Source organism: Thalia democratica, chromosome 7 (genome assembly GCF_965202585.1).
Source record: "Thalia democratica chromosome 7, ktThaDemo2.hap1.1, whole genome shotgun sequence".
Lineage (NCBI taxonomy): Eukaryota > Metazoa > Chordata > Thaliacea > Salpida > Salpidae > Thalia > Thalia democratica.
The window spans coordinates 20,203,020-20,227,458 of record NC_139171.1 but is presented as its reverse complement, the minus strand read 5'-3'; the positions used below and the strand labels follow the sequence as shown (position 1 = coordinate 20,227,458).

At 27.0% G+C, this 24,439-nt stretch overlaps 1 protein-coding gene across 3 annotated transcripts; it reads left to right on the top strand.

Annotated features, from left to right (window-relative positions):
- The first annotated feature begins 1,677 nt into the window (after positions 1–1,677).
- On the top strand, positions 1,678–22,990 carry LOC145840463 (uncharacterized). 3 transcript variants are annotated; one of them, XM_082947730.1, is made up of 21 exons: positions 1,678–1,755; positions 2,048–2,197; positions 2,678–2,869; positions 5,024–5,173; positions 7,199–7,269; positions 7,635–7,766; positions 9,026–9,176; positions 9,446–9,577; positions 10,229–10,431; positions 10,658–10,754; positions 11,045–11,212; positions 12,152–12,357; positions 12,767–12,965; positions 13,340–13,540; positions 18,610–18,676; positions 19,151–19,233; positions 19,823–20,004; positions 20,555–20,688; positions 21,225–21,370; positions 21,801–21,893; positions 22,499–22,990. In XM_082947730.1, the coding sequence occupies exons 1-21, from the start codon at positions 1,714–1,716 to the stop codon at positions 22,613–22,615; spliced, it is 2,916 nt and encodes a 971-aa protein (XP_082803856.1). In that variant the 5' UTR covers positions 1,678–1,713; the 3' UTR covers positions 22,616–22,990. The 3 variants fall into 3 exon arrangements, with proteins under 3 accessions (XP_082803856.1, XP_082803855.1, XP_082803857.1); XM_082947729.1 differs by having other exon boundaries at positions 12,737–12,965; XM_082947731.1 differs by lacking the exon at positions 13,340–13,540 and having other exon boundaries at positions 12,737–12,965.
- The last annotated feature ends 1,449 nt before the right edge of the window (positions 22,991–24,439 follow it).

The window sequence follows — 24,439 nt, the reverse complement described above, 5'->3', positions numbered from 1 at the left end:
TTTTTCAAACAAAAAAGATAAACCTGACTCTGAGTAATTTATAAAATGTTCAAACTAGCCAGAGTAAGTCTGAGTGTTTGGCAACACTTTAAAAGTATCTGATAGCTAAGATAAAACCTACATAGTAAGGTTTGTTGATATTTTATAATTTTTATCTTACTACAAGATAGTTTTAAAAATATTACAAAACTCTTAGTTTTATAGATTAGCTAAATCATAGGAAGTGATTTATATTGGTCAAATATAGAAAGTCCACAATAAAAAAGCAAAAGTATTATTCAACAAAAAATCTATATCCATTTTTAGGCTTATACTGTTTAAATAAGTTTATTATATCTTTTGCATATATTTATTTTGTTCTTTTAATTTGGGGATATGTCATGAAAGGTTTGGACACATTTTTAAAATTTAAGGTTTTAGTCAAGTTAAACACATTTGTTAAACCATATTTTTCACAGGAACGTTATTTTCTTCTACAACAAGATAGCATTGAAAAGTATATATAGGGTTAAATATATACAGTTATGACTGATTAATTTTACAAATGAACTATGGTGTATTTCACACTTATCACAGTGTAACTTCAACTTAGTATCACTTAAATATTATCAAAAACCAACAAAAATATTATTATTGTTCCAAATTTTTTTTCACAAAATCAGTAGTAAGGTTCAAATCAAGTGACTATGTCATTTGAAAACAAACAATTTTTTGTTTCATAACTTAATAAAGTGAAATTTGTTCACAAAAGTTTTTTTCTGATTCTAAGTTCAAATAAAGATTTCATTTTGAAGTATTCAATTCTTTTTTTAATCTTCCCACCAGTGCAGTTATGTGTCACTGAATCTACTTTTTCCAGGCATATTTGTCAGAATCTCAAAAGTAAATAGTTCTGACAACTGAACAACAGTTTGTTTGTTTTATTTTTTAATTTCATACCATAGTAATTGTGTGATGACTTGCTTATCTTAGTTTGACGAATATGCTTTAAGATAAAAGAATGTCAGCTCAAAGCATTTCTGCTTGCTCTTAGTATAAAACTTTTAATTAACAATTATTAATCAAAAAAATTAAAAAGAATTTCACACACTTAGGCTACTCAGATCACAATAGCTAAGGCACTTTGATAAAACAAACTCAGACCAACTCAGGATAGTTTTATTTTTTTTAGCTCAGGCTTGTTTGATTTTTTTCAAAACTTTGGCTACTTTAAGTATTTTTTCTTAATCTCAGGTAATTTTTTTTCACTTTTGTTTTTTTTTTGGTAAATGTGTGCTTTTATAAATTTTTATTTTAAAGCAAATTACATGTCAAGTGTTTAAATTTGATAAATAAATTTTTATACAATTTTAATAAAAATTGATATTCAGTATTTTTTATCAGTTTTTTGCTGATATTAGTTGTTCATTAAGATTTTTTAGTATATTCAAGCCAACTCAAACTAACTTTGGTCACTTAAGTTGTTTTTTCAATGAACTAAGGCAACCCTGTTACAATTAAACCACTTGCTAAAAAATTTTAAAGATGAAATCTTTTATAATGAAATTTAAGAAAATTTGTATGGCTAAGATTGGAATATAAGGTAAAGTGCGAATGATAAGTTGAATTTTAAGTTTCTCTTAAAGTTGTATATACAAATATAAACCAATAAAAAACATTTGATTTTATTGCAGATCACTCAGTTATATATTCTTTAAAATAATTAAAATAATAATGAAAGCTTATGGAGTGAACCACATAGTAGAAAAAGCTCAGGTAAGTATTTTATAAAATAAATTGATAAGTTAACAAATTGATACTAACATATTACATTTTTACTAGCAACTTAGTAAAGGTATCTTATTGTATTAAGCTTGTTTATCAAACAAAAATAAAACAATGTTGAATAGAGTTAGTAGATAAAAACATCATTTAAAAATTTTCCAATTTTTAAGAGAAACTTATTTTTACAATTGACTAATCTTTGTGAGTTGTATTTGAACTTCATAATGTATCAAAACTTTGAGTTGTACCAACTTTTAACAGTTTAAAAATTTCAAACAAACAGCGAACAATAGCATTGGTGGATCAGAGCATAAGAAACAGGAAATTTTCATCTCACAACACCCAGCCACCTCAGGGTTGGAAATCACTGCAACAATTACTGCAACATTATGAAATCAACTACAAAGCTGAAAAAACCGGACTTTTTAACAAGGTATCAAAGCAATTTGATTATTACATATGTTGTCAACAATTATAGGTATTATTTCAAAGAATATGTTGACTTTAAAAAGTACTACTTCATTTTATTTACTACATATTTAAAGCTCAACATACTTGACCAATCTCCTGAGTACGAAAGATGCATATTTTTAACTAAAGTATATAAACTTATAATAATTTGCTAGTTTTTAAAAAAGTTTAAAACGGCAAATAGACTATAAAATAGATACATTCTTTGTACTTTATGTATTATACAAATAAATAACAATGTTAATAATACTTAACTCTTGCACAAATGCTGTGTTTTAGCTACCATACATAAATAGTTAGTACTTCACTTAAAATTTCCAAAAAAAAAATCATAGTTCTAAAATCATCACATTGCAGGCATTAAAATCAGATTTATATCAAAGTAATTAAAATCAAAAAACAACATATGATTAGTGACAATATATCTAATTTTATCATGCAGAGACGGAAGCTAGTGCCAAACACTTTAAGGACGTTGTGCACGAAAATGCCCAACATAAACCGAATAATAGTGAATCTGTTCACACTGCAGCAGGGCTACACGTTGATGCTGTACATTGATGGTGAATCTGTTGAAAGTTCAGAATATTCTTACGAAAACTACGATGTGTTGAACTGCATTGACCACAACCAGGTTTCAAATTATGTTTGAAATTGTGTTTGAAGATATGTTTGTGTTTTAAAATATATTTCAATTCAAGCATTATATAAGTTTTAAAAACTGTTAAGTACTTGATGAGATTCTGTAAAATGATGTTTTTTTTTGATTTGTCTGAAATTTATAATTGCTCTACTTTTGTAGAAATTATTAATTATAATCAGTAAAAAAATACTTTGAATACTTGTTTTCTATAAAATTAATTCAAACTAAAACTAATACATTTTTGTGTCATTGAATGTTTTTTTTTCTATTTACAATGTTCTTTTGATTTCCCACTGAAAGTTATTTGCTTAAAACTAAAAAAGTTTTTTTATCAAACTAATATTTATTCTGATTTTCTTAATGTTCACATTTGCACTACTTTTGTAGAAGTTATTAAGTATAAACTATTAAAAAAACCTTTGGTGTACTTGATTTATTTTATTAACTTTAACATAAACCAACCTAAAATTATTTTCATCTTATTTTCTTATAAAAAATTACTTGTTGTTCAATTTAGTTTTTAAGATAATTTGCTGAATGACTCTTAAACAGAGTTTCCCAACTTTTTTTAATTGCCTTCTTTGAAGAAATTAAAAAGGCTACTGGCCCTCCAACATGATTTTATTTTGCTTTTTATCTGCAACTAAAGAATATATAGTCAGGGTTCGTGCGCGTCAGGCTAAGTCAGGCTAAATCAGTTTTTATGTTTAAAAATTTGAGAATCTCAGTTTTTGTCAGTTCAAATGCATGAATTTTTTTAATTAAGATCAAATTGAGATGTGAATTTATTTCTAAATAAACATTTAGTTTTTAAAGACAAAATCAGTCAGTATTTGTAAAAATAAGTGCTTAAAACCTTTTGTTGAATCTCTAAAATAATTTTAAGAATCTTCATTATTTTGTTTTTAGTAGATTATATACGTCATAATTATAAAAATTCATAAAAAAGTACAGTTTAAACATTACAGTTTAGTTCAACAACATAGCTGTTTGTCTGAATTTGTTTACATGAGCTTTGGTTTTCAGAGCTTAGTTGGTTAAACTGTTCTAATTTCTAATATAAAAACTTAATACCAAATACTTTTTAGATTAATTCTCTTAGCAGTTTGTTCATATATTTTGTTTTCTGTTTATTCAAAGTTATTAGAGATATTCACAAGACTAAAACATAGCTTAAAGATATAAGTTTCATAATTAGTAGAATCATATTTTGCAAGTTTATAACATAAAGAGCTTAAACTGTTTTTTTAGTTTGAGTAGTTATTTAAAAAATTTTGTTGTTAATGAAAAGATAAGTTTTAGAGTCCAGATCATGTGTTTAATACTTATCTTTATGTATTCGTTTAATAGGATTCTTTGAAATAACTTATGTAATATCATGATTAGTTTAATATGATTAGTTATTTAAAAAATTAAGATGCTTTAATGATAACATAAAGTTTTTGAGAGATGTGTTTAATTATATTTTGTTTTTCTTTTACAGACTTATTTACATTTCTGTTTTAATAAAAGCTTCTGGTCCAGTCATGCAACTTATAGTTGACGAACTCAAGTACTAATTGACACGAACCCTGTATATGGGTGATAAGTGGTGGATGTAACTAAGCCCCAAAATTTAATAAAGGTATGAATTCATTGAAGCAGAAATTATAATGACCAGTTAAAAATATTCAAGTTGCTGGGTAAGCGATTGATAGATGTTGAAAAATAATTCATTTAAATTTTTATTTTCTTTAAAAGTAGTTTTGTGAATACTTTTATTGCGTTAATTTGCTAATTAAGACCCCCCCGATACCCAAAATGCATTCTGAAGGTGATTTTTTCTACTTTGAAAAAATGTCAGGCTAAATGAAAAGGAATTTCGCGCACGAACCCTGTGTAGTGTAATTTTAAAAATTACAGATAAATACACTTAAGACCTTTTTTTGCTCTTCATCTGCAACTCAACAATATCTTGTGTAAGTTTCAAAAATTAAAAATCGCCCCCTATTCGCCCCTTAACTAATTATTGCCCTTAAACTTACTAAAATCGCCCCCGAGAAGGCGATATTGCCCACTTTTGGGAGCCCTGTTTTAAGTTCATTCTTAGTGCATCCATTGGTATGAGGTTAAAGTACAAAAGACTAATAATTTTCATTCAAACAGATTCCAGTGTCACTGTTGGAGTTGATAGGGGAAGTGAAGGACTTTCTGATGTACAACGGCTGCATTATATGCGAGGTGAGAGATTACTCCATTGCTGCCAACGCAGAGTCGTACAAGACCGAATACAAATTGCTGAAGCCAACACAGGAGGTTTGCTTGTAAAATTTTAATATTTTAGTTATTTATTGTAGAAAAGTAGTTTGGTTGCTTTAAAAACAGCTGTGAGTCTAAAATACAATGTTAAGTTTTTAGTTGCTAAACTTTTTAATTGTAATGTTTAACAATTGTTTTTATTTTAAAATCATCAAACACAAGAAGTTACCTTTTAAATGTTTAATACTTTTTTCATAAAAAGTGGAAAAGTATAAATTATATTATGACACCAAACTTGGTGTACCCTTACGAATACTTTTAAGTTTTCAAACAAACATTTCTTTTTGCTTAGGTTTTTTATATTAAAACACTAGTATATTAAAGTTTTTAAATGAACTTTAGTATTTTTTTATTATACCAATTTTGAAAGCACAAAAAAATTGTTAAATTTGTTAGTAAATATTTATGATGAATTGGATAAACTTCATATATGGTTTTTTAGCTGCTAAAATTTAAAATAGTTATGTATATAATTTTACCATTTATTTTGTGACTATATAAATATTAATTTATTTTGTTAAATTTTTGTGCATTACTAAAATAAAAATTGTTTGAAGATACTTTAATAACTTTATGAATTCATTTTAACTACATAACATACAAACTAGATAAGTCTACCTGACTTTGTGAAATTTGCTATAAATATTTTTTTATGTTTAAGGAATGTTTAGGTTTGTTTTTTATTAAATTTTATTGTTACTTCTTTGAAAAGAAATTGTTTATTGCAAATTACTTGCCCTGTGTAAATAGAACTAGTCTGTTAGTTCTTTCATAGTACTTAAGCAAACTCAACCTGTACTTTTCAAAACTTTCTTTTTGCTTCTAAATTATAAATGGTTTTTTACACTCATGATTTTTAAATTTAATTTTGTGTTAAGTTGTAAGATAGTTATGACTTGTTATTTTTTTAATGTTTTTGTATTTATAATAATGCTATAATAGGTTTAATATTTTAAGTTTACATTCTTAAAAAAACTTTTTAAAACATGTACAGTTGTTAGTATTTTGTAACTCTTATATTTGTTTTTTAACAAACTATTGTTATTTGCAATATAAATTACTATTGTAATTAAAATAAATGTTAACAGTTTCAATATGAAATAAAAACTACTTTATTATATAAAAAATTTGTTAATGGACATGAGCTATATTACTTTGCAGTTTTTTAAAACTTTTTTACGGTTTGAAATTAAAATGTTATTGTTATTTTGAAAGTTTTTGTATTTTTTACACGGTTTTTCATAATAACATAACTATTAGACACTGTAAAATTAAATTATTTTTAAAGTTGTCAAAACATCTGGAATCATGGAAAAACCATTTGACAATTAAGCAAAAATTACCCGAAATTTGAGAACTTTTAAACAAAAATTAATAAAAAACCTGGAAAATCTGGAATTTCAAACAATTTTGCAATGATGAAGTTTAGATTAGATAAGAAACATTTTTCATATACAATAATTTTTTTTGTATCAGTTAAAATTTTATTTATTATAAAACTTAATTGAAGTAGCACTAAAATAGTTTTTAAATGTTTTTCTTTACTTTTTAACACATTTTTTGCCTTAAATTTCATTATACTAAAAATTAACAACGAAATTGTACTTTTAAAAACCTCGAAGAAATTTAGAAAACCTAAAGAAATTCAAAAAATCTTTGGCAACCCTGTACTCTACATAAAGTCTAAGTTACATTGTATAAGTGTTATAAAGTTATTATTATTATAATTTTGTATATTATATATAAGGAATATCAGATTTATTTTTATTTCAATACAGACACAACCATACGAAATAAGGTAGTATTTATAAATATGAAATAACAATAAATTTGTTCCATACCTAATCGTACAAATTAAAAAATGTTCAGAAATATAAAACAACAATAAATTTTAAATACAGACACTATCGTATAAAATGAAATAATATTCAGAGATAAAAAATAAAAACAAGTTTACATACAGACGCAATCATATAAAATAAAATGATAACCATAAACAATAAATAACCATAACTAATACAGACGCAAGCATATGAAATAAAAGAGTATTTAGAAGAATATAAAGAAGAACACCAATGGGATTATGATGAATGGTTTGTTTATTTATTTTTATAATATTTAATATTTTTATGCTGATGAAGGATTTGTTATTTCTATAAAAAAAATGTATAACTGAAAATATTAGAATAAAACTATTCTAAACAAAAATCTAAAAAGTATTCTTTATTAATACTTTGTAAATAAACGCCTAATTAATGTTAATTTATTTAAATTGTACAAAATTCTAATTAAAAATCACAGCAACCGACTAAATATTTCACATTATGCGTTTTTATTTGATGCTATTTAGTATTTTTTTTCAAATATAAAAATTTCCTATATAAGTGTATCCGCTGGTGCAGGGTTTGAATCAAATACAGCAATGATTAAAGTACTAATAACAATATTACACATGCAGCCAACAGTTCGAATCGGACTACATATTCGGCACTGCAGAACCTTTGTGTTTGGATCCTTCACCTGCTGTCACCGTTATTAAGAACAACTTGCAGAGAAGAAAGCATCCGTTGCATACTCGTGCCGTTAAAAGGTGGGGAAGAAACAAATTAATTAAGTGTTTTAATATTAATTATGTTTTATATGAATCATGTGAATTACATATATTTTTCTATATTAACTGCACAGGCTAATTTTGAGTTTGGTTTTTAAAGTGTTAGGTGTTTTACATCTTTTAAGTGCTTTAGGTTTGATCATTTCACATTCAAAGATATTTAGATTGATAAAAATAAATTTAACACTGTCCGTCAAAACAACTACTTTGAGAACTGCAAAAAATATATATTTTTAAGATTGAATAAGTTTTTTCAACAGAATAATCCAATTTTTATACTTAATTGATGGGAAAAAAATCTTAATGCAAAAATATATGGTTCAATTCTTCATTCTAATAACAAGAATGTGTTTAAGAATCAAGTGTCAACGCTTTATTTAATTCACTTTACACATGTTTTGTTGATGAAAAATAAATGATACTGTGTGATTATAGTGTGTATTTGCAAAAACATGTACAAATACTTAGTTTTTATAGTATACCTAAAATTAGTTTAATAAAATAAACAGAATTAGATGGTTAATAATCATTTAAAAAAAAACAAATTCAACTGCTAGCTATAGTCTTATAGGTTTAGTTTTATTTTAATCATTATAGTTGCAATAATGCACAATGAATAAAATCTTGATAAATATTTATGTCTAAACAGTTTTGAATTATTACGTGTATAAGTTTTTCTTTATTGCAATTATATTTTATTTCGGTTAAGAATGATTAAATAAAGCGAATAGAATAAACAAAATGCCCACAAATAAACTCTATTGTTTGTGTACGTAATTTGGTCAACACTTAAATCAAATGAACACTTTCATCAACAAACTCAGGCACATAAGAAGACTGGGTACAAAACAACTATAAAGTGTTTTTAGAAATTGTAGTTTGTTAGTTTAGCGAATTCTATTAAATCTTATAAAATATATGATATTAGTTTTACCTTTGATATTATGTTTTATTCCTGCAGTTATAATTTATTTAGGTTTACAACTACTGAATACATGTTGATAATTTTAAAATAATTAAGTTTACTAAACATTGAGACACACGAGAAGAAGCGGTCCAAAAGGGTCAATACTTATACATGTTTAAATAAGATAAGCTTGGTTGAATATTTTTAGTTTACCAACAAACTTTATTTTTTTATTCTTTAAAACCAGTTAAAGTAACATAAACAATAAAGTGTTTTTGTTTAATGTTAAAGTAAATAAGTTCAACTCAAAGCATTACTACAACAATAACAGGCACATAAGAAGACTCGGGCCGAAAGCAGCGTTGATGAAGATTGGAATGAAAAGTTTCAAGAAAACCAAATTACACAAACTTGAAAGTTTCATGAGGACAATGCTGAAGCAACCCGACTCCGCATTGCAGGATATCAGATTGCCTAGTAAAGTTTGTTGTGTTTTTTGAATATCCTATATCAGGTTGCTGGCAAAGATATTTTTCACATCAGTTTGTTATTTTAAAAATAAAATTAAACATAATACCCTTAAGAGTTTGTTTTTATATAAGAAATGTTGTGAACATGGTTGCTTTTAAAATTATATCGTTTTTATAAGGATGGTAGATATTTATTACTGCATGACTATAAAGCCGAACACAATAAAAATCTACATCTATTGGAAGGTTTTAATTAAAGTAAAGATTGTTGATATATTTAGAAAATGGACTTGTGGGGAGGAAGGGTTGACTTGAAGATGCCGTCTCAATCGATAGACGTGAGAAGTTTGCTGAAAATACCCGAACATATAAAAGTTGATACCTATAACGGTAATAAGGACCTTCCCCAACATGTAAGTATTTGTTTGTATTATATTATTGATTTTTTTTGAAGTTTATTAAGTTGTGTTTGTTGAAGTTCAAAATTTAAAGACTGAGTAAGACCTAAAAGGCTTATTCAATAAGTAGCTTACAGAAATATCAACCATTTTCGTAAAACCCTCTTGAAGCACTTAATTTTTTATTTCTATTGCTAGCTATTTCAAACTTTTGTATTAAAACTAACTTTTATTAAGCTAAATAATTGTCTTTTTTAAACTGTTTGTGTTTTTTTTTCAATTGTTTGATAACAGTATTTTTTATACAACTTTTAGCAACTGATTTACTTACTTTAGTCACTGATTACTTTGATTAACTTTCTGCAATAACAAAATAATTTTTTGCTCACATCAAATTAATTTATTGTTGTTAAAGTTTCATTAAAGAAAAATATTGGTTAGCTTAACAGTCTAGCTATCTTGAAAAAGTTTTTTTCTTAAAAAATTAGTATATACCTGAAGTATTAATCAAAATTTTTCAAACATTTTTATGTACATATTATGTCTTATATTGTTTTAGGCATTGTTTACTATTTCATCTGCTAGATAAGTGCCAGTTTAAGCAATACTAATAAGTATTTATTTTTAAACATTTTAAGTTTAAAAGCAAAAAAAAATCATTTTCAGGTGAAACTTCAGGACATAGTGTTCAGGTCGGAGGGAGGCCAGAACGGCAGGGAGGCGAAGTCCAAGATAACCGTGTACCAGGACCCGTCCACACACGAGTACATGGGCAAGCTGCTTAGCAACAAGCAGGTCAGGACCCAGGTTACAGGGGAAAACCCCCAGGTGGGAGGGAAAATACAAAGCGTTAACCAGTGCAGCCAGCTGTTAGTATTTTTTAACAAAATATAAAGTTTTATTAAGTAAAATAATGTACAATCTTTAATTTTGACACTCTTAATTTAGATCAAATGACTTTTTATATGTTTCGAAACCATTTTGTTATAGTTTTAAAAGGAATTGGTTGGAGAAAAAAGGGTATTTTATTTAAAAACTATTTCATTACTGAATTGTAAATCTGTTGTTTTGTATTTCTTGTACAAGTGAATTTAGGTTCAAGCTGGGAAACTTGCGGGGTGCTGAAATGTACATCAATCAGTTCCAAGAGTTGTTTTCCGAAGACGGAAGGAGACCCGTCACCGTTTCAAATGTTAGTTTGAATAAAGATAACAAAAGTTTATAAAATTAAATGTTCAACTTGTGAAACAGCAACAAATTGATAGTATAAACACTACATGGTATAATTTGTTGAATATATTTTAAATTTTGAAAAAAACCTATTCAGAGTACGAAGATATTAGTGAAGAGAATAAATATATATTTGAGCTTTCAGACAATACGTGAACTTAATACTTGCTGATTTTTAAAGTCTGGAAAAATAAGTGAATCCTAGATTTGAAAATCTGAATTCTTTAAACAATTATTTTTTTCTCCTCGCAGAGTGCGGAGATGATCGGTAACGCGGTGATGGAGCTGGAGGAGAAGCCGCTCCAGCAGCAGTCGTGGCAGATGGAACCGCAGTACGACATAAAAGTGCAATCGTTCTGCCACATCGACGAAAAGAACTGGCAGCAGATCAAATTGAGGGAAAACATGAAGGAGGATAAGGTTTGAGATAAGTGATGAACATTTTGTGACTTGCAGATTAAGTTTTTTTCTGCATTCAGAGCTCTTCTTAGGAGCCAATTAAAAAAAAGTACAATTTTGCAATAGTATTCTCCTTACGTGAACAATGTATTGTGCATGAAGCACTGTATATTAACGAATTTTGACAAATCAGTTTGATTTTTAATTTGTCTGTAAACATTTAACAAAATTATCAGAATAGTTATAATATTGTGCTTAAATTTTTTTTATTATTAATATCAGGGTAATTTTAATTACAGATTTTCATGTGCGTAAGTCTTATCTTTGAATACTTAATAATATTTTTCTTATGAAACTTATTTTGTTTAGACTTTTTTATTAAAATTGACTGATCACCAATGACGACCTATGGATGCTACTACTTGATTTATATTTTTCACATTTTTTAGCTAACCAGAAACTTAAATTGACTTAAGATGCTAAATTATTTCCAGTTTTTAAAGAAATAAAACCAGTTTAACAATAGTAACAACAGCTGATGAACAAAATGAAGAAAACGTTTTTACTTGTTAAGCGTTGCATAATTTGAGTCTGAAGTAGCTTTAAAGAAGCAAAAGGTATTTTATATTTTCTGCCAACAGAAGGTCTATTTTTCTCAGTTTTTTTTTTGTAAGACAAGGCATAAACTTTTTTAATAACAATTATTTGTCATACTACCCGGATCACAAGAGTTTAACGTCTCACTGAGACTTACAGTTGGTGGTCTCATGATCCAGATAGCTCTTTGTGTTGTATAAAACCTGTATAAAATTTGATATTTCCTTCTCAAACACAGAAACCTACGCAGCGAAAGTTTTTTATAACAACAAGTATTTGTCAAACTATCTGGGTCGCTAGAGACCCAGAACTGTTTATGTTGGGAGAATACAGAGAGTTTTATACAAAATATATCCTTCACAGAAGCCGACGCAGCAGCAGCTGTACATCCAGCAGCAGCAGGTGAAGCAGATGAAGATGACGCAGCAGCAGAGGCAGCAAGCGCAGCAGCAGAGGCAGATGACGCAGCAGCAGTTGAAGATGAATGAGCAAGCAGCGCACATGGCAGCAAAGTTCGCGGTGGAAGCAGCTGCTAACAGCGCGCACGATCAGCAGACTGCCAGCAAAAAGTACGCAGTTTCAATATACTAAATATATACATATATTGTATATATTTGTGGAAAAGTTGCCCATTGGCAAACATTAATCCTTAACGTTTGATTAAAGTTTCTTTAAGTACTAAACTATGGGTTGTAATTAATTATTCAAAATTTATAAGTTTTTATGATTGAAATTTCTTTTATAAATAATCAAACTGTCATTCTTTTTTTGAATTTAATGTTTATAAAAGGTTACCAATCAGCATTTTTTTTTTGTTGTCTGCCAACTTAAAACTAAACTAGTCTTAAACTACTAATTCTTCAAATATGAATCAACGGTTTTACTATATGCTAAAAACTTACATCAAACAAACCCACTAACCTTGAAAATTTTGTACTACCGAAATAGGCGCGTTGTAGTAGCAATACCAAATAACAGCATGGCGAAGCGGTTGCAGCAGCAGAAGCAGTACCAATTGCAGCAGCACCAGCAGAAGCAGCTGCAGTTGAAGCAGCAGCAGTTGCAGCGGCTGCAGAAGAACCAGATGAAGCGCAGGTTCGCCGCATCCTCGCAACAGCAGCAAGGCCAGCAGGAGAGCCACAACCTCATCGAGCAGGCCTTCCAAACAGCAAACGAGGTTTTTTTTGATTGTTGGATACTAAAATTTTATTACGTACTTAAGAGGCATGGCTTGTTAGTTCAGGCTAGCTGCAAGTTAAGTTACAACATTTTAATTTTTTAAAGAATTTTTTTCCTCTTTTCAATTTCACTGTTACAAGCTTTTTGCGCTTAACACTTTCTAATGTTAACCTTAAAATGTGGCCTGCAAACAAAAGAGAAACTTTTTGACCGCTGCCAGACGCCCTTCTATGCCAAAAATTGAGCTTTGAATACCAATGTGTGAAGTTTCAACTTTGGCTTGAGGCATAAAAATGGCGCCAAAAAACTCTCTCGAAAGTTTTGGCGCGAAAAAACTCGAACATTGTCTCAAAAAATTCCTCAAAATCTCAGCAATCAGAACCTTCGGGCGCTTCGGCTCAACAGCAGTCGAGGATTCAGGTCCAGGGTCAAGTGGTCCAGCAGGGGCAGCAAAGGGTTGTCAGGGTGATGAGAAACGGGCAGATGCGCAAGTTGCAGGTGGTGACATCGGCAGGGGGGCAACACAAGTTGCTAGGCAACCAGCAACAGCAAGTGGTGCTCAACAACAGAAAGGTAACTATGACGTCATAAAAGCGTTAGTTGGGCAGATTTGGTAGATTGCAGTAGTGGGAGCGAATAAAATTATGTTTCTTTTATTGCATGTTTTTGTTTTTTGCGGTGATTTTTTATGGTGTAAAAATGAGCTGGTTGTTTTACTGCAGTTTTTGAGTTTGTGTTTGAGTTAAAATTTGAAATTATGAAAATAATGTAGTTGTTTTTGTAGCTTAGTATCACTTTTTTAATCAAACATTGTTTTTACAACTTTTCAAACTCATTTTAAGTTAAGCATATAACAATAGGTGATTAAAGCAATATAGTTAGTTTGAATTTTAAATTATGGATTCCAAAGTTGGGCAGCTGCATGCTTTTCGTTTAATGTTGTGTACTTATTTTTTTCAACTTTCGTATCTATTGAGTGAGTTATAACAAAAAATACTCATTTAACCGTAAACACGGCTTTTTAATCCATATTTAGCTAAAGTTTTTGATTACAATTTTGCAACCTTAAACTTTTTTCAACAACCAAATGTTTGAAAGATTTATAAGTACATTTACTATTAGCATAATTTTTTTTTCTTATTTGTTTTTTTATTTACTTTTAAACGAAGCTTTATTTAAGATATGTGTATATAAACTTATGTCTCTGTTGTTTTTATGTGATGATTAAGTGTTGAAAAATTAAGCGATATGTGTGAGTACTAACATTTATTGAACAATTCTCTTAACAAAAATCAAAAAACTTTATAGTTCAATAAAAAAATCGTAATATATTAGTATTTAGTCTTATATATTATAGTTAGTATTTTTTTGTAGTTATGGTTGAAATACTAACGACTCAACAGTTATGTTTTTGTTTTATTTTTTCAACTCAGTTATACAGTTTTTTTTTGTTCTTGGGTGCACTAATATATATGAAAGCTACTGTATGGTTTTAACATTAAAGATTATAAATAAACCATCATTATAGTTTTAAATACATACATGTTAGACAACTAAAATTTTAACTAACATGTTATAAAGTTTTAGTTTACTTAATTCAATTTTAAGTAACAGTTTAGAAATCAAATGTATTTACATACATTTTGAGTCCTTGACTAACATATGTTCGTTAGAATTTTAGTTTTTTTTTATTTTGAATAACTTACTTAGCATTTACAAAAATGAGTATTAAGTTATGTTTATTGCATGCATGTAGTTTTTCATTAAAACTTTGATAGTTTATTGTATTTGAAACAAATTTCACTCAACGATTGCCTTAATCGTTTGTTGCCTATAATTAAAATGTGTTATAAAACAATAATAAGTTTGAAATAATTTGGTTAGATTACTTTTAGGTTTGATTAAACAGTTGTCTTATTTGCGTACATTCAAAGTTTTTTTTTTTTTTTTGCCAAGATATCCTACAAAAAGCATATTAAAATTCCACAAAAAATAAAGTATGAGTACTATGGTGATACTCAATTAAAGTATAAACAGTTTTTTCTTAACAAACAACGAAGTAGTTGACGAATATAAGTAGTTTAACTGTTGTATTAATACCCAGTTTTATCCCTAACAGTGAGTTTTCAGCGAAATTAATGGTAACGGTTACAAATTCAAATGGTTTATACTTGAAAAACAGAATTTTATGTGCTATTTGAAAGATATAAGATAAGATCTTTTTTGACAAAAACTCACTTGTTTCAAAGAAAATACTAAGTTTTTTCACCTGATGTATTATCATGCAAACTACAGGGTTGCCACTTTAGCTGGAAACATGGAAAAACATTGAAAAACCTGGAATTTGACAATTTAGGCAAAAATAACCTGAAAAACCTGGAATTTGAGAAATTTTGAAAAAAACCTGGAAAAACCTGGAATTTTGATCAAAAAACCTGGAATTTTTAATAGTTTTAACATTTTCAGTACTAAAATTTCAATTTGACACAAAAATTCAACATATAAATAAGATTTTTTTGTCATCATCAAAAACATTTTTTATTAAGAAACACATTTTAAAATAACTTTACAGCATCTTTTAAATATTTTTGTACTATTTAACACAGTTTCCTTAATAGAAATCAACTTTAAACTAAAAATAGACCCAAAAATGTTTACTTTTAAAAACCTGGAAGAAATTTGGAAAACCTGGAAAAATTTTTGAAAAAACGAGTGGCAACCCTAAAACTATTAGTTAGTTTTTTTTATTAATTTACTAGCATACCTTCTAACATAAGTTCTACTATAAAACAATTTTCAAGTCAAGTTTTTAAAAATTCGGTTTAGTAACTTATGTCTCTAACAAATTCTCAGGTGAAGTAAAATTTTCTGACTTTTTTGTTTTGAACTTTAGGCTAGTTTTTGCATTTTGCTGTATTTTAAAAGCAAAGTTCTCAGGTTTTATGTAATTCGTTTTCATGTTAAAGTTATGAAATGTAGATTTGGTATTTTAACAGTATTGAAGCTCAAAAAACATTCAAATGTTTGTTTTGTTCTATATTTTATTACTAGTTTTTAATGATTCTTAAGTTTCAAAATTGACCTTAACTGATGCTGCCTAAGACTTTTGTGGTTTTATAAGTTTAGCAACCTTGACAATTCACCCGTTAAAAAATATAAAAGTTGTATTGCATTGAAGTTAGAGTTTATGTTTTTTATTTTCTCAAAGGTTTAAAATAAATTAAAATAAATGACTATCTACTGTATCTATTGTGAGGTTTACTTGATATGTGCTGGATTTGCTTTGGTTTACTTGGATGTGCTGTATTTTCGTGTGTTTTAAGTATCTAAATTTTTTAGAAAATTAATTAATTAAAATAACAGTTTATATGAATATTGTTCACAAGTTAAATAATTCAAGTTAAACTAATAATTTATCGAAGTTTTTTTTAAATCAATTGTTGTTACTTTATTTTATTAAACAAACATTATAGACATTTTATTAAATCTCAATAATTAATAGCAAAGTTTTTAATTTCTAGTTCATATTGATGGTTTATAGTCTGTGCTGATTTTAAAACTTTTATAAACTAATTTGCTCTTATTTTGAAAATAATTTTTTAATGTTTGTTGTATTTTAAATGATGTAATATTAGTAACTTTTGTTTAATTTAATATTAAACATACTTACTTTTATATCAGTTCTTACAAGCTTTCGAGTTCTATATAATTGAGGTAGATTAATTTCGTTTATGTTTCCAGTATACTTTACTTAGAACTACACATATTAATTTAAAACAACAATTTTAGTTGTCATAGTTCACTTCGATTTGAGCATAATAGCAGTTAGTTTAAACTTGATTGAAAAAGAAAATCAGGAAAGCATGTCTTTGTAAAAGTATTTTTTTATTTCATATGTGGTAAAATAAAGTAATTATATCTAAATAACTTTTGTACAACTATTTTTATTATTATTATTTAATCCATCAATGTTTTTAGGAAAATAGAAATTTAACTAAGAGTTTTAAAGTGTTTTAAAGAAATTAATATTAGATAAACAAGTATTGATATAATACGGTCTAATGTATTGTTTTTATGTTTGATTTTTTTGAAAACCACAATATAAATATTTGCATTTTTACTACAATTGATTCTTAGGAAGGTTTTGTCGCTTAAAAGTTTAAAATTTTATCTTTTGTTTTATTAAATTCGTAGTATTTTAGTAATTATTCTACATATCTTTAATAATTTTATTTTATATAAAAATAAATAGTATTTTTTCACAATTTATTTTGTATTATTATTATTGTAAGTTTATTGTCACACGAAGGACCCAGGCATCAAAACCTAGGCCACTTATACAGAAAGACATAAAACAAAAAGACAAAAATAAACCAAAATTCTACATTAAAAATGAAAAAAAACTGAGTTTAACTAATTAAAGTTTAAAATTTACATAAAAACACAAAAAACTATAACACAAAATTTATAATTACGGTGCTTCCGAAATGAGAACAACAATATCCTACTTCAACTTCACCCGAACAAATGGTTTCACTCCAAAACTGGTTTCACTTTCATTCAAACAACTGGCTTCACATTATTTGAACAACTGGTTCAGCCTTCATTTGAGTAACTGGCTTAACTTTTATCCATACAACTTGTTTCACTTTTATTCGTATAACTAGAACCGCTTTTATCTGAACAACGTGTTTCACTTTTGTTAGGAGAGCCTGCTTCATATTTACTTTCAAATCTTTAATACTCAGATAACTCAGCGTTTGTTGGACTTTCGTAGTAGCTGATAAATGTTGAGAACACTGACTATAAACAAAACTTAAAAACCCAAGGCCCCAAGCACTTTAAGAGGCCAATTAACTATGTATTAAGGAACAGGTTTTGTTATACACAGAGGAAAGGCGCCGCTAATAAAATAAAGCTATAGGTTAAACCAAGTTAGACAAATACAACCAGTGGTTAATGCATTTTATCTTTATTTATTATATATTCTGTATACATTTGTTGCATATTTAACAATTTTTTCGTTTGCATTTTATATTATTTTTGCAATTTATGTAATTTTTACAGCGTATCCAAAAAACCTGGAATTTGAGAAGTTTTGAAAAAAACCTGGAATTTTGAACAAAAATTGCAATTTTGATTTGAGACAAAAATTCTATGGTATAGATCAGGGGTCGGCAAACTGCGTCCTGCGGGTTGCATTAAAACTTTTTTTTAAACTAGTTTAACATATTTATATTCACAGAAATAAAACTTAAGTTTTAGTATTGTCTTTAAAGGATAATCTATCGCCTAAATTTTTTCGTTCAAAAAAGTTATCTTTAAATAAGTTTTTTAAAGCACATGAAAACCGTTCCTTTTTTGACCTGCCGACCCCTGGTATAGATGATACTTTTTTGTCATCATCAAACATTTTTTTAATTAAATAACACATTTAAAGAAACTTTAAGATAATTTTTCAATGTCGTTATACTATTTACCCAGTTTTTTATCTTAAACTAAAAATAGACCCTAAAACGTGTAATTTTAAAAACCTAAAGATTATTTGTCAAAATCATTCGGCAACCCTGTTATAGTGTTTCTTTTTTTTTTTTACAAGTTGATTATTAGTTTAAGTTAAATAATATCATAAATAAATACAGGCTGTACAAAGAAGGATATCTCAACAACAACTAAATGAAAGAAATAATTCTATTGATAACACAACTGGTTTGTCAAATAAATAATTCATTTTAAATGAGATAAATAATTCTATTAACGAAACAAATTATTTTTTAAGTAAGTAAAGATTAATAAAAGAATATTATTAAATATTTTCTAATAGTACAGTTTATAATTAAAAAAACAGTTTAATAAATCATTAAGCTTCATTAAAAAAATTAGATGGCAATCAACAATAAAATTTGTTGGGGTAATAAATAAATATTTTAAAGAGATTCGTTTATACAAAATATTTTTGAAATGTTAAGTTTTTTAAGGTTGCATTATATAACAGTTCTAACATAAAATCTAACAGTCTGTTTATAAAATAAAACAATTAGTAGACTCTGTCTTTTTAAAAATTATTTGAGAAAGTGATTGTAAAATTTCAGTTCAAGTGGAATTTAGCAAAAAATGAATACATGTTTTGTTTTTTGCAAAATTTTTTATTTACCAGCAAAACATTTCTCAATTATTTTCCAGGCCAACTTATAGGAGTTCAGAGTCAGGAATCTGAAGAACAGAAAAGTGCTACTCCGTTACTGGCCAATATAAATCAGTCTATAGTTAGTTGTTATACAATACATATATATATTACTGGCTAATATAAATCAGTCTATAGTTAGTTGTTCTATAATATATATATAAATAACTGGCTAATATAAATTATATATATAATATATATATAATATAATGTATATATATATATATATATATATATATTATATAACAATAACTAACTATAGATTGATTCATATTAGCCAGCAATATAATTATGATTTTTTACATTCTTTATAGTTACATGTTTTGTAGATATGATAAGTTTTACAAAGTATTATATAACAATATTAACTTATAATAATAGTAGTGGAAAAGCCTAATGTTTTTTTAGTAAAAGAGCCAACTTTGTGGAAATAAATCTAAAATACTTAAAGTTTATTAAATTTTTAAAAGCATTGAAAGTTTTTTTTCTCAGTAATAAATTTTTAAAGTAATATTTGTACATTAAACAGCAAAATCTTTAAAATGATTAAAACAGTTTGTAAAAAAAAATAATTGTGTAACATGTAAAAATAATTGATGCACTTATTTAAAAACTGGTAAAATTTATCTTTTTCGGAAAACTAAAATATAAAATTCAACTTTTTCACACAGCAATTAAACGTGGGGCAGCAGCAGTTGACCCAGCAGCAAATATTAGCCAATAGGAGCAAGGAACGGCAGTTGTTAGCCAATAGGAAGTCGGGAATGGTGAACATTTCCCACCAGGCTGTCAGCAGGCAATTGTCTTCCAATCAGATATCGGAACAGAAATCATCAAACGTCGAATTTGTTTCGTTAGTTTTTGTTTTATAAAGTTTAGCTCACAACTGACCCTTAAACAAGCATTCGCCCCTCGTTATCGGATATCCCTTTTATAGTTAGCTACCTTTTTTTGCGCCGTTGATAGAAACAATCGCATGCTTTAGGAAACCCTGATTTAGAAGGGTCACTCTCAGTTTGTTTAGGAAAAAAATCAATATATATATATAACTTAGTTTAAAAAATCCTAATATGTTATACAAATTTATCACAACAAGTATCTTGATGTAACATAGTTTTGAATAGTGTTTCTGCTTCTGTAAGGCTTTTATTAGCTCACTTAAGTACTTTTTGAATAAAATATAAATGTTAAACTTTGAGTTTTTATTACATTTACTAGCTTAAAGCGATGCAGAAACACAATAAAATAAGTAGTAAAAAGTTTTACAAAAAATATTAAGATTTATAAGATATGTTTAAAATAGACCTAAATAAATTATACTAGTGTAGATTGATATATTGCTTAATTAGTTTTATTAATAAAAAGTTCTTTATTTATTTTTAATAAACCAAGTTGCAAAACAGTGAATCGAAGCCACACGTGCAAACGTACACGTTACAAAATTGCGCGAGTGAGAACACAGCGCTGACTGTGCAGAATAACGCCGGTGGTAACAACAGCAGAGCCGGCACCAGTGGGCAGATATACATGACTGCCGGTTTGCTATTTATATAATTATTTTATACATTATTTGTTGCACCAGTGGGCAGATATACATGACTGCCGGTTTGTTGTTTATATAATTATTTTATATATTATTTGTTGCACAAGTGGACATATATACATGACTGCCGGTTTGTTGTTTATATAATTATTTTATACATTATTTGTTATTTATATAATTATTTTATATATTATTTGTTATTTATATAATTATTTTATATACTTATTTGTTGTACAAATGGCCAGATATACATGACTGCCGGTTTGTTATTTGTAGTTTGTATAATTATTTTATATATTATTTGTTGTACAAGTGGGCAGATATACATGACTGCCGGTTTGGTTTTATCAGTTTAAAGAAAATATATAATAAATAAATACAATTTTTGATCCAAAAAGGTTAATATATTTAATTAATTTAATTACAAGTAGTGCAAAATCACCAATGTTTATACTTAAGCTTGCTGTTAACTTACCAATAAAACTTAAATAACCAATCAGTTTTTAAAAAACCCACTACAACCCACACAGACGGGCAGCAAGTGATACTGCCGCGGCAACTTTCGAACATCCAATCAAATCAGAGGTTCAAAACCAACAACCAATCAGGATTGAGGAACGCCCAATCCACTCAGCAGGTTCAAATTGTCAGGCAGCCGGTGAGGGTTGACGACCCGGTTAGATTGTTACGTCATAATATCAATACGTCACTATTAGTTCATTGTATTTAAGCAAGTTCAAGACCTAATAATCTAACTTAAACTTAAAGCTTTTTTCTTTCCTTTTTCAAATACAAATGTACTTTCATATCTAGTTAAAATTTAAATTTTCGCATATATGTAACATAAGTTACAAAAGTGTTGGACGTGATAAATACTTTACAATAGTAAAAATTTTGAGTTTGTGATTGTTCTGATTAAAACATAATTACAATTTAATAAAAATAAAATTTAAATTTTATTAGTTCTAAAACTATGTAGAAAAAATGTAAAATGCTGTAGCAAACTTATCAAATTATGAAGATTATATCAATCATAATAGATTATTACCATTGTAAAAAATTTAAAAAATAGTGTTAATAGATAAAATAAAACATTATTATTATAGCAAATGCAACGACTGATAAATGAGAGATTATCTCAAGCAGCTAACCAGCAACAAAGACAAAGAGTTATAATAAGACAACAAGAACACAACAATGTTTGTTTATTATAAGTATGATATTAATGTTCTATTATTTAATTGTTGTCTATTAGAGTTAATAGACAATAATATAATTTATTTGTAGTTTATAAGATTATTAAAGACAAAAGAGTCAGACAACAAGAACACAATAATGTTGAGTGAAAAATAATAATATTAATTTGTTTATTTGTAGCCTATTAAAGTTTTTAAATAACTTTATATTTTTGTTGTACCTTTTGTATTGCTCAAAAAATTTAAAGTTTGAAAATAATACTTAAAGTATCCATACAAAAATAATTAAGTATGAAGATATTCATATTTAGAATCAGTAAAACTTGTTAAACTTAACCTTGAATATTTATAACCTTATTTGAGTAAAAAGTTTCTTTCAGTATAAATATTGTACCAGTAACAAGTACTTAATAGCTAAACTAAATTATAAACAAATTACACAACTCAAGATTAGATAATGATGATTATTAATAAATAAAGGCTCACTCGTTTTTTTTATTTTACTATTTTTAAATATAATACTAAAAAATATACGAATGTTGAAATTAAAAAATATTTGAACTTTTTCAAAAAATTATGGAAACTAACTTAAATTATATTTATCACAGCAAATATCATTGGCGCAAAGGCTTCAAAGAACGAATCAGCCTTCAATGAGTGCGATGACCCTACAACAACAACAGCAACAAGAAAGATTGAAAAAATTAAAACAAAATATCGAGTGAATTGATTATAAATAATAGTTATTTGGTGCCACATAAGCTAGTTTTACAAACGACTGAATAAGAACATAATAGGTTTTTTTGTTTGTAGTTTTTTTTTTTTGAGCTTATATGAACGCACATTTTATTGTTTATTTATTTCTGTAAAGTCTATTATCATTTTTGAAGTAAAATACGTGACGGTTTAGAAACTTTTGAATCATTTTATCATAGTTTTTTATAGAAGTATTGTGATGAATTTAAATAATGCTTTACACAAAAGCTTATGTCGAGTTTTGTTTATTAAAAAAAAGTTACCAATTTTAAACCGTTTACACATTAAAATTTTAATATTTTCTTTATAGTGATATTCATTCTAGACTAGCTTATCTTTTCATAAACGGGTTCTTACAAATGTTTTGTTCTTAGTTATTTAAATTAATTAAATAACTTTTAACAATAACAACACTTTTGTAGGTTATGTATAATAGAATTTATTTATTTTAAAAATGTTGGTATTATTTAAATTAGTTGAAAATAAAGCGTACAACACAAAGTGTTGCCAACTATGTTTTTAAAATTAATTTAATTAGAGTTGCCACGGGTCAGGCAAAGTCTTTTTTTTTTTGGAAAAAGGGAAAAATTCAGGCTAGGACCGTTTTTTAAGCCCAAATGGCCGAAATTCGGTTCAAATTTACAAAATTTCCCAATTTCCAAAGCCTTCAAATGGTAAAAAAATAACAGTAAATTCTTTTAAGTCAGACTAAAAGTGCAAAATTTTTCTCAAATCATGTTGAACAATTACCCTAATTGAACAAGCAGTTTATGTATGATTTTTAGTATTGATGAATTTTGGCACTTCCATGGTAAAAGTTTGATAAATACACAAAATAAATTTTTTTGCAGAATTTTTGAATCAAAGGCTTTTGTTTAAGTAGATTATTAAGTTCTTTATAATTAAGCACTAGTTTAGTACTTTATGTTAAAATTTTGTTTTTATGGTTTACCTCTTTTTAATATTTTTAGTGTTATTCAAATTTAAAAAACAAATAAAAGCGCAATATGTGATTCATTTATGTAGTTTAAAGATTTCAAAAAACTTTGCTGCAGAATTTACTTAACAATTCGTGACACTTGATTATTTGCAGATAGATAAGTGTTTCTAGCATTTAGAAAAAAAAGTGTACCTATTTTAGTGTAAAAACCTTTATAATTAAGTTATTATTATTTATATCTACATTGTAACAACTACTTATTACACCTATCTTCCGCTAAAGTATCTTATTTATGTTACATTCTAATAAGCTTTTGTTAAAAATATCTTTTCTGAAGTGCACATTCTTAACACATCAGCTACTCAATAGAAAGTTCGTAGCTGAGAATTACTAGTCTTAATAAAAACCAACCCGACAGAAAGTTTTTATTTTGGTTTAAAATTGCGTCCAAAATAAGAATTGCGTACTTGTTAAAATACGCGTACCTAAAATGCTGGAAGTGTGTGCCCAAGAGGAAGGTAAAAGTCGGGCTAATTTTACAATTTTTTTCCGTGTTTAATGAACATTTTTTAATCATTGTTGAAAAGCACTGAATAAATTAAGGTATTTACTCAAGGTTGGCTCACACTTGAGATGTTTCACAGTTGTAGCTTAACTTAGTATGTTATGATTTTTTTAAACTCAAACTGACTTCAGATAGTAAAAAGGTGTGAAAATCTCTGGATTTTTTACTAGATCTTGAATGAGATTAAGTTAATCTTATTTTAATATTTTCTTAATTTAGTTAACCCATTTTTTTAGTAATATAGTTCTTATTTAATTTTGAAAGCTTATTTAATTTTTTAGCCTTGCG

Bases quoted from the DNA above. Each gene is read 5' to 3' on its own strand.
- LOC145840463 (XM_082947729.1), top strand. From the start codon at position 1,714: ATGAAAGCTTATGGAGTGAACCACATAGTAGAAAAAGCTCAG. The intron at 9,177-9,445 runs GTTTGTTGTGTT...TGATATATTTAG, and splicing joins ATATCAGATTGCCTAGTAAA to AAAATGGACTTGTGGGGAGG. The intron at 18,677-19,150 runs GTTTGTCAAATA...ATTATTTTCCAG, and splicing joins TTCTATTGATAACACAACTG to GCCAACTTATAGGAGTTCAG.